The following is an 11,635-nucleotide window of genomic DNA, read 5'->3' on the forward strand; positions in this document are numbered from 1 at the left end:
AAAAAAATTAAATAAAAGTGCGAGGGACAGAAATTGAACTCGGGTCGACAACGTATATAGTAATCGTGCACTTATATTTTTTTCTCGGAAATGGCTGAGCGTTGGGCCCTATTCCTTTGATCAAGTACTCTTCTGGTAGAGTACTATACTAAAAACGTTTTTCAATTTGGTGACCCCAAGTACGCGGTTTCCCTTTGTGAGTCTATTTATAATTTTTGCGAAATATAAAATTGTTTTTATTCGGTTTTAATAAGAGGGATTATCGAATATTTATGCGTTGCGTCTTTTCGAGAACGCGACGCTTTCGCTCTATAGTCTATGAGGTTCTCATAAAATCCTATATGAGACATACGCATTATTCTGCGCGAATAACGTTCGGAACAATAAGCTCGAAATTGACGAGCATTTTTTAATGACATTCTCTGACGTTAATCCCAAGGATCCCAAGGAATATAATTAAAAAGGTTAAAGCTCTCGCATACGTTTTATGTTTTACGTTTATTTAATTATTATCAGTCTTCCAAAATAAGATTACATTAACGTTAACATCAAACCAAAAGTGTGTCACATTTTATTATAAAAGTGGACTTCACGATACAACTGATATAAGTTGTGCAGTTCCGTCATTTATACATCGTTCTTATACCATCGTTGGTTGTATTTTAAATAAGAGGAGCGAATCCTATCAAATACCATTTATCGGATGATCCGACATTTGCATAGTCATTTGCTAGGTGATGGTTCAGTACTGTCTAACAGAATATTGGGCGATGTGCGGGTGTCAACAATTGGCCAAGCGTAAGGCTTCGTCACAACGCCTGGCTATTCTATAGTTATAGGCAGTCAGTTATTTGCCACTATTGGTCGAGTACTGGCTGACAGAACTCTGGCCGACAGTTGAGTGCCCTACGTTAGCCAGGCGTCGGCCTTCGTTGTAACGCCTGACTATTCAACAAACCAGTTTGCCAATGATAGGCCAGTATTGGCTGATAGATTCTTGGCCAATAATTGAGCGCCATAGCTTCGGCCAAGCCTTGACTTCTGGTCACTACTGGCCATTCCTATATGGGGTGTTTCTGCAAATACTATTACGCGTATTTGAATTTGCTATATCGCTTACTAAAATGCACAATGGGAATTATACACTTTTTATAAGGGCGACAAAACTGCTTTTGGTAAAATATTTTATTGAAATACATTTTGTTGTGTGCTTACCGATATGCGAGGGAGGCATTTGAATGACGCTTAATCAGGATACTATCGTAACTATTGTCACTAAAACAATGACACTTTTTGGATTTTGCCCTTTGTTCTATTTATTTGATTGCGCTTAGCGGCTAATTTATGATTATACTCCAATCGATATATATTGTAATTGTATTACTAACGATTGATAGTTAAAAAAACTGGATAGATTGCTTTTAATGAATACATTGATAACATTAGAGAATTTTTAGGAAATTTAAAGCCATAATATACCAAGAATCGTATAGGTTCCTTTATTAAGTGCTTCTTTCGCAATTTTGTCATAATTTATCATTAAAAAGTACTCCAACATTTGTTCAAATGTGCCACATTTATCCCCCACACAGTGGCAAAATTACTCTTACTTATCCCTATTATATTCAAACCAATCCGCTCGTTCGGGTTCGGTTAACAGGATGAATATCGCGTTAAATCCATGAGAGGTAGAAAATCGCCAGGAGAAGCGCTCTCTCGTAATTGCGCAAGGGGAAGGGGGGAGGGAGAATCAGAAGACGAACTGGAATTACATTAACCGCGACCGCATGGCCGGGAACCGTCGCGACCCGGACAGATCCGAGGGCCCATTGGAGTTAATTACTTTAAGACGTCGGGCGTAATTAACGAGCCGCCTTTATGAATACCTGAAACATCTTCTCGCTCCTCTCGCAAAACGTGGCGTTCCGGAATGATCGGTGTCACTTTTCGTGTAAACGCTCGTTAACGCGTTCTATACTGTATATAAGGGACGCTGATGATGGTTGCCGGTGTATTTCTCGCCACGCGTACCCTTCTTCCGTGTATGCGCGCAAGGCGATTCAAAGTTCTGGCTTATTGAGGCGTGTCATTTCTCGCGAAAAGAAAATCCACGAGTGAATTCAGTGAGAAGTCTCGTGTATCTTTGACAATACACATAAATTAATTTGCGGGCGAGATATTAATAAAATTGTTACTTTAAAAATAATAACTCTTTTACAAATATTGTACGATATATTTTTTTATACGACTCAGAAACTTGTAAAATTACGAAATACAATGCTGAACATTTCTGTTCTTAAATCTAATGTTAAATATCAATCTATTGTATGTATACATACATTCGCACTCTAAGTATCCATACTGCATCGTCCTTGCAAGCAGTTTTATTTTTCGTAGTAACAAAACGAAATTTCAATTGCGACGCTTAACGACGGGCGGATATTGTGCTCTTTTAAATTTTCTCCATGTTCGCACGAATGGTTTTAGTCGCGACCGTGATTTTCCACTCGTTGAAAATACCAGTAGAAGAGTGCGAAACGCAATTTTTATGGCAGACATTAAATGTTAAATGCATTGTATAAATCTTTATTATTCGCGTATACATGTCCGTTTTTTGTTTTGTTTATTACCAGTCGTTGAACTGTACAGATATTTATTGCATACATTAACTAAAAGATATGTTTACCATGTTTACAGTACACATTTAAAAATGACTTCAAAACCCGAACCGAAGCCCTGGGTAGTTACCAAAGGTAAGTAACATTTTGCTTTATTTGCATCGATATTTTCCATTTGCTTGTTTGCATATAAACTTTTTCTTCTTCATATGGTAAACACATTCTTTGCCTACATTATAGGATGGATAAAATCTCATCACATTTTATAATTAAGTAGAAAAATCAAATTTTATGAAGATCGAGATTTGTTACAATTATCCCTAACTTTAGGGCCAGTTGTAACAAGACTCAGAGTTGATTGTAACAGGGTAAATAAAATAGAAACAAACATAATCAATGTAGCAAAACGTTTCATTTCAGTCTTGATAATTGCTTCAAGACAAGGATACTTTTCTCTCAAATAATTATAATACGTCTAGGCATTTTTAATTATTTTAAACATAAAATTATACAAACATAAAATTAAAGAAAGTTTTTAACGTAACAAGAAATTTCTTCTTTATAACATAAACTATTTTTGAGTTAAGATTAGGTAATTACCTATACCCGTAAATAGTAAAAATTTGAAAGGTAACAAAATTCTAAGACCTTGAGATTGATATTAATATAGACTAAAAAAATTAGAAATTAATAAAAAAAAAGTATGGAATACTTTAGTATCTGCTACAAAATTAAGAAAGAAGTCACTATTCAGAGAGATAATTATGGCAAAATACATAATAAAATGTGTTATTAGTTCAAGCCTTATGGACTTTTTTTGTCGCAATTTATATATTTCGGGCGTTGCTAAACCTCTGTTCGTTTTCCTCTTTCGTATATTCGGCATTCTAAATGGAAGTCAATACCAATAACAATGATTACTTTCGTATCGGGATAAAAGTAACAGTCTGTTACTTTTATCCTGACTGCTAGAATTGGTCCAACATTGATTTTTATTTAAAAAACTAACTTCCAAATATTGTTTTCATGTACCAAACTACTTAAAGGAATAGTTATTGATTTATAGACAATAAATAAGAGGGCAAATTAAATTTCTAATAAAATATTGAGAAATTGAAAAAAAAACACAAATTACTTACTTTGGTCGTGTTTTTTTTTTTGCGTCGACGCAATAAACGCATAATCTTTCAACACTGAGTTTTGAACGCTACTGAGGCGAGAGAGGCATTCAAAAGACGACAAATAGCAGCGGATAGATTTGTACAAAAATAATAGGTTTTAAGTAATTGCGTTTGTTACGTTCATTCCGTGTTACTTTTGACCCTGCCCCCTCTACTCTAGAATAAAAATAAATGCGTTTCTCTCTTTTTTCTTATGCAATTTTATATCATAAAAGCATTTAAATTATTACTTATAAATTTGTCGATTTTAGAGAAGCCAGAGCAATTTAAGCCTTATGTCCTTTTTCTTAAAGGCAACAATCCATTCACTTGGAAAGGCAAGGAAAAAAGAGGAAACAACGGAGGAAACAACGAAAGAAACAACGGCGGAAACAACGGAGGAAACAACAGAAGAAACAACGGACAAAACAACGGAGGAAACAACAGAGGAAACAACGAAGAAAATGGACGAAACAACGGAGGAAACAACGGACGAAACAACGGAGGAAACAACAGAGGAAACAACGAAGGAAACGGAGAAAACAACAGAGGAAACAACGGAGGAAACAACGGAAGAAACAACGGAAGAAACAATGGAGGAAACAACGGACTCGCAGATAAAAATAATAACTACTATTAAAATACTATTAATAATATTTAAAATTACTATTAATACTACTTAAAAATACTATTAAAAAAGATAAGCTGTATATGCTTTCGTATAAAATAAACAATTTTAAATTTAACACATTTTATACACGTCCCAATTTGTACATTCTAATTTTTATGTTAATTTAATAGAAGGCAAATAAATAACACAAGTAGGGGAAAGTGCTGTACCTCGGAATACTTTTAAGTTTATGATTTTTTTGAGCCACAGTTTTAATTTAAAAATTTTGAAAAAAATATATTATTAAAGTACATATGGGGGAGACCGGGGCAAAGTTGTCACTATTTCTTTGTTGCCGATTTTAACAACGAAAATAATTTAGTAAAATAAGGTATACCGTTGTAAAGAGTGAACCCTTGGTTACAAAATTTATAAGGACATTTTTGGTCTACGTCACTTTGTTCAACTGGTATAGAGTGAAAACGACAAAAGTGCAAAAATTGAAATGTCAAAATTACCGGGGCGGAGTCGTCACTCCATTCTCGGACTGAATTTTAAATGAAAATTCATCATTCCGATCATGAAAAATGATAGGATACATTTTATTAATTATTTTTTAATAGAAAAGTGGAAACGTTAATTAAAAACATGATGGCGGAAAATATTTACAAGAAAAGCGCATACACTTATGTGCCCTACGCTCGCACAAAATGCACTGTTTCTCGTCAGCTCTATTCTGTCATCTCTGAACACACACAGCACATATTATCCAAGTCCTCGTCGGAATCCGACTACTGCTGCTCCTTTGACTTTGATTTTCGTTCAAAGCCTCCATGATATGGCTTGGTGACGACTTCGCCCCAGACATAGAATTTAAGTTTGATCGCTCATGAAATATTAGAAATCAACGAAAATAAAAAAATTTCACTAGATTCGTGTTCAGCATTACTCTTCAGAATCACTTATCTCGAGATTCGGAGAGATAAAATAACGTTTAAAATATTTAAAAATTTTCGACGCGCAAAAATTTTACTTTTGACCTCTGAAAACACGTTCGCCTTAACGAAAATCACAACATGGCATATAATCTCACTAAACTCCGTTGGTCATATGGGTACCATAATTTACAATATTAATGGCGAGTTCACACAACATACAGATTTTTAGATAATTGTAATGACGACTCCGCCCCGGTGACGACTCCGCCCCGGTCTTCCCTACATATTTTAGTATAAAAAACCTAAATTTTATTACTATCTGGTAAGAGGATATAGCAATTTTTATAATTGGAAATTTTGTTTTAAGGTACAGCAGCTTGATGTACCTTGGAACACTCTCTTTTGTACCTTGGAACACCTATAAAAAATTTTAATTTAAAAAAAGTAAATTTTTTAAAAAAATATAATATTTTATTAAATTTAGTTACATCTTGGTCAATTATTAAACTGAAAATGACAATCAAAACTAACGAGATAAATCATTATCGTCATAAATAAAAACAACCGTTCATAAATTTTATAAGTAATCTTGCGTGTTTTTCTTAACTACTTTTATTTTTTTCTCTAATAGTTATTTGTGTAACAAGTGCGGGAAGTTGAGAATTGGACACGAGTGCGGAGTGGACGCACGAGCCGAAGGCGAGTGCGATCACCCGCACGAGTGTCCAATTCTCATCCCGCATGTGTTACACACCCTATTTTATATTACAAAGTGCGTGGAAAGTGGCCCATTATTGCGCGCGCGTAATGGGCCACTTTCCACGCACGTGTGATATAATAAAATATTCTTATTAATAAAATATTATTAATAAAATAAAACAAAAGTAAAAATAAAATAAAATAAAATAATAAAATTATATCAACGCTTAATTCTAATAAATTATTTAAGCATCTTTTAACGGGTGTCACGACTAAATATCCCGGACATAATATCCCACGACAAAATATCCCGGTCTTATTATTCCTGCGACAAAACATCTCGCGACAATATATCCCATGACAAAATATCCCCTGGCAAAATATCCCATGACAAAATATCCCCTGGCAAAATATCTCCTGACAAAATATCTCAAGGATGCAGAAATAACGGTTACATACATAGATACACATTAATCATTGAAGTACAAATATAAATACACAAATAACGCGACAAAGTAACACATGATTTGTTCTCATGAACTGTGCGTGGATGAACCTATTCCTGATGTGACTAAAGCGTTCGAAGTACTTAAAAATTCTGAATATTTTACTGACAATCGGGATGACCTGCGCGAAGTTGTTGACTATTATCAGAGAGAAACCTGAGAGCGGCCATCCGGCTTCGGGGGATGTCTGTCCTAATTAGAGACCCTCAAGGGAGAGTCTGGAAAACGTCCGCCATTTTGCAGCAACTAGTAACTTTTATAGGAAATTTTGAAATAATAAAAATCAAGTGATACAATGGAATTGTATTATTTATTTAAGATTACAATGCATTGCCATTGTCTTGCTATTGTATGATCGCCTTTTTAATACTTTTTTTTTGTTCGCTATTCGCAACCTAAATATAGTGTACTTAAATATAATTTTGTATTTTAAATTATGACAATCTAAAATATTGCAATCTATTTGAGAAAATTGAGTAATAAAATATTGTTTTAAATTTTTGTTTTTATTTTTAATGTGAGGAAAACAATTTCTAAAAATTGTTTCCATTTTCACAAAAAAATCAAATATATTCGGTTTGACAAAAAACAGTGTTTCTATCTTGTAACGCCTAAGTAAAACTAAATTATTATATTTAACATTTTGTACTTTTTTTGATCCAACAGATGATATACAGTTATCACAATGAGTCATATTTTTTTTTATATTTGCAATTATATATCCTGCTATATTGTACAGTACATTCAGTTCAATATTATTAAACACAATAGTATTACTATGTGGAATTGGTGAAAATAACTCATTATCATTACATTCTTCACTAATACTTTGTTTTTTTGTAGAATTAGAATTATTTAAAAATTCTGTAATCATACGACTGTCATCTTGTTTTTTTCTTTTTATTTCTTTTCTTGTTATTTTGTTTTCATCTTCTATGACATTCATAGCTTCGTGTTCATTTTCATCTTCTGCAACATTTGTAGCTTCGTATTCATTTTTATCTTCTGCAACATTTGTAGCTTCGTATTCATTTTTGTTTTTATTTTCATCATCTGCAACATCTATAGCTTCGCATTCATTTTTGTTTTCATTTTCATCTTTTTCCTAAAAAATAAAAAATATATTTATTATTTTACTTTTATTTATACAAAGTATTTTAAGAAATATTTTATTTGTTTTACAAACCTCTACTAAAGATTCTCTCTTTACTACATAATTTGGGAAAAGAGTAGGTATTGCATTGAGTTTTAATTTTTTTTTACTATCAACACGAGTTGTTTCCCACATGTCATCTAAAAAATGTACCTATAACATAAAATTTTTATTAAACTTTTTACTTTAATATATATTATACACATATGTTTTATTTCTTACTTCACATATGTATGTATTATCAGTCGGTGTCCAGTTTAACCTTGAAATGCATGCTGCCCACAACGCTCTTCTTGCAGGATTTTTGGAAAACGTTTCATTATAAATCCTTTTTGCTGTTATTACAATCTGGCACGCAACAACCCGTCATCGTTTACAATACGGCCAGACATTTCCCTAACTTAAAAAAAATTTTCGTTCCGGACAGGTCTGCGTACGTTGAGCGAAGATGCTACTCTAACCTCGAATAATAACAGATTCGTAACTTCAGTTGTTGATCTAAACTCATCCAAAATGTAACATCTAGTAAATTTTGCTGCAAAATGGCTGCACCAATCAGGAAGTGAACGTTGGGTTTCCAGACTCTCCCTTGAGGGTCTCTAGTCTAATCTGCCGGATCTGCCCTCTGAGAAAGTGGACGTCAACTACGGCGTTACGCTCGGTAACGATCAGAGAGGACTCGGGTAACGATACATGGGTTCGTATTCAGGCTATGGTTCGTGTCCGAACTACTCAGATGGAGGGGATATGCTGGTCGCGCAAGCCTTTCCTCTGTCCGTGTACGCTAGGCCCTCGGCAAGCTTCGAGCGGGGAGAGAAGGGCAGACATACGATCTGCTGTCTCTCTTGAGCTGTGACGTTGCCGCTTTGCACGGGCCGGCTTGCCGGCTATACCACGATGCCACGCATTTCGAGTATCGCGTCTCGTGTCTCGCCGAGTGCCGAGTCTCGAGTTGACAAATCGACGATACGCTATACCCGCTATATACGTTACATTGCTTGTATACAAATTTTAATTTTTATATTTATAATTAAATAAATAATATATATATATATGTATATATATTTGAAATTTATAAATATATAAAGATTGCAAATATAATTAATTAAATAAATATTTATAAACATAAAAACTAAAATTCATAAATGTAATGTATAGAAACCGTTCTATGCTTTTCTATCTAAAAAAGTCTTACATTAAAAACCTTTACTTTGCATAATAAATTTAAATTTAATATTTAAATGCATACCAATAATTATATTATTAACTATATTGAGAAAAAAATGGTAGTTTATAATGTTTCTTGCACTCTTATTAAATTTATTTTACCTATGCATGTTCAAGCGGCCAAATTACGAGCAACAACAGAAGGATAATTGGATAAAAATAAAAAACACTTTCTTAAATAAACAATACACATGGGTAACAGTGAGTTCTATTATAATTCTCGTATAGTTCTGAACGTATTCTAACGTTTATTTCTAAAGAGTTCTGACGATAAGCATTATTTATTCATATTTTAAATAATTTTTATCGCCCAAAAAAGACGCATTTACGGGTATGTGGGTGAGACGCTGTAGAAAATCTCGGAGTTCTGGCTTATATAAAATATTTTTCGTACAGTTCTAAGCATACTAAAACAATTTCTAAAGAGTTCCGGGCATTGGCAATGTTGTATAATTTTTAAATAAATTAATAACGCACGAAAGTCAGAAATTTATCGAGAATAGGGTCTTTCTCGAGCGATAAGAATTATTTAAAAAATGAATAAATAATGCTTATTGCCAGAATAAAATGGGACAACATTAGAACACGTTCAGAACTACTTACACGAGAATTATAGCAGAACTCACAGAACTGCCGAAATACGGCCAGCGTCTCACCTTATTTTCGATAAATTCCTGATTTTCCGAGCGGTATTAATTTATTTAAAAATTATACAACGTAGTGTTTGCTAAAGTTAATAAACATATATATACAACGTAGCTAGTGGCGGGAACTCTTTAGAAAATGCTTTAGTATGCTCAGAACTATACGAAAAATATTTTATATAAGCCAAAACTCCGAGATTTCGCACAGCGTCTCATCTTCTTCTGTCATGATTACTTTTCGGTTAATATTAATTTTTTTAAATATAACACAAAGATTCTAACGCTCGGAACTCTTTAGAAAATGTTTCAATATGCTCAAAACTACTCGAAAAATATTTTACATAAACCGGAACTCCGAGATTTCAACTGGCGTCTCAACCGGTATACTCGATGCATTGTAATTTTTTTTAGTACCTTATAATTTTTTTGCTTTTATATGGCAGAACTCTTTATAGAACTGTTATAGAACTATAGATCTTGCAAAATCTGATAAGATAAACTCTTTATAGAACTGTTATAGAACTATAGATCTTGCAAAATCTGATGAGATACAGTGGTGGAACTTGTGTAGGACAAAATGAGACGCTGCGTGAACATAGCGTCTCAGTTTGTACTGACGCGTTTTTTGAAAGAAGCCAGAACTCTCAATAATTTGTGAGTTTCTGCAAAATGAGACGATAGCTTCACACACACGTTAGGAAGAGAATGTATAAAGAATTATTAACGGAGATATTTTAATTTAAAAGATCATTAAAATATATATTTTTCAGGAATGTTTTATAGGGAAACGAAGAAAGTGAATAACGTTAAACTTTGCATGTTTTCTTCACTTTATTTTAAAAATTTATTTTTATTTTTTAAGTAACAAAAATGCTCTTTTTTCTGTTATATCCTGGTCACTATAAATGACAGACGATGTAAATAATTCTAGCTGTTTTAGGTATCTGAAACGCAAAAAGCTAAAATTTTCTTATTCTGCAGGAGAAGTATGGCTATCGTCTGAACTAGAACTAAATCAATATTTCCATTCTGAGCGGCTTTTTTATTTAAAATATTATAACTTTTTTCAAAATTTTATTAGTATTTTATTAAAAGAAAATGTTTATTCTGGTTCAGACGATAACCCATATCACTTATTCTGAATAAGAAAATTTTTGGTTTTTACGTTTCTGATACCTGTCGATTTAAGCTGCTTTAACTGTTATTCTATTCACTGGCGAAATAAATTTATTATTCTGATTTTTAGTAATATAAGAGAAATAAAACCGTTTTATGTGTGACCGTTATACAATCAATCAATATTAAATAAGCCGTGTACGATCCGAGCTTGGATCTTAATAGCCTAATAATGTTTTTTATGTATAATTACACGTATATTTTTTCCAATCTTAATAAATTGCGCGCTGACTAACTTGTCAGACTTACAACACAGCTCCTGTTGGAGTAGTAAATTCTTTACTATTATTTAAATCGATTTAATTAGAGGGGTGTGAGGGGATTTTATTAATCCAATAGGAGCTGTGTTGTAAGTCTGACAAGTTAATCGGCGCGTATTATAGTTGATTAAAGTTGGAAAAATATGTAAATATAGTATATAAAAAAATATTATTAGGCTACTATATAAAATCTAAGCTCAGATCGTAAATGGTTTATTTAATATTGATTAATAATATTTTTGATAAAAAAGCCGCCTAGAACCTAGAATGGAAATATTGGTTTAGTTTTAGTTCAGACTATAGCCACATATACTTCTTCTGAATAAGAAAATTTTAGCTTTTTGCGTTTCAGATACCTAGAACAGCTAGAATTATTTACACCGTCTGTCATTTATGGTGACCAGGATATAACAGAAAAGAAGAGCATTTTTGTTACTTAAAAAATAAAAACAAATTTTTAAAATAAGGTGAAGACAACATGCAAAATTTGACGTTATTCACTTTCTTCGTTTCCCTATAAAAAGTTCCTGAAAAATATATATTTTAAAGATCTTTTAAATCAGAATACCTCCGTTAATAATTCTTTACATTCTCTTCCTGACAGAAGAGATTTTACCACTTCTCAATATAAATATAAATTTATC

At 32.7% G+C, this 11,635-nt stretch overlaps 2 protein-coding genes across 2 annotated transcripts in view; one reads left to right on the top strand and one right to left on the bottom strand.

The window, feature by feature from the left end:
- Positions 1–11,635, top strand: part of LOC139822894 (aminopeptidase N-like) — an 85,946-nt gene that overhangs the window by 15,656 nt on the left and 58,655 nt on the right. The gene's annotated exons all lie outside the window — the stretch shown is intronic.
- On the bottom strand, positions 6,823–8,050 carry LOC139822877 (uncharacterized; the record flags this gene model as incomplete). Its single annotated transcript, XM_071795034.1, has 3 exons — positions 6,823–7,636; positions 7,718–7,837; positions 7,907–8,050. Coding segments are annotated over 3 exons (1,059 nt in total), but the record flags the coding sequence as incomplete, so codon positions are not given.

Source organism: Temnothorax longispinosus, chromosome 12, assembly GCF_030848805.1.
Source record: "Temnothorax longispinosus isolate EJ_2023e chromosome 12, Tlon_JGU_v1, whole genome shotgun sequence".
Classification (NCBI taxonomy): domain Eukaryota; kingdom Metazoa; phylum Arthropoda; class Insecta; order Hymenoptera; family Formicidae; genus Temnothorax; species Temnothorax longispinosus.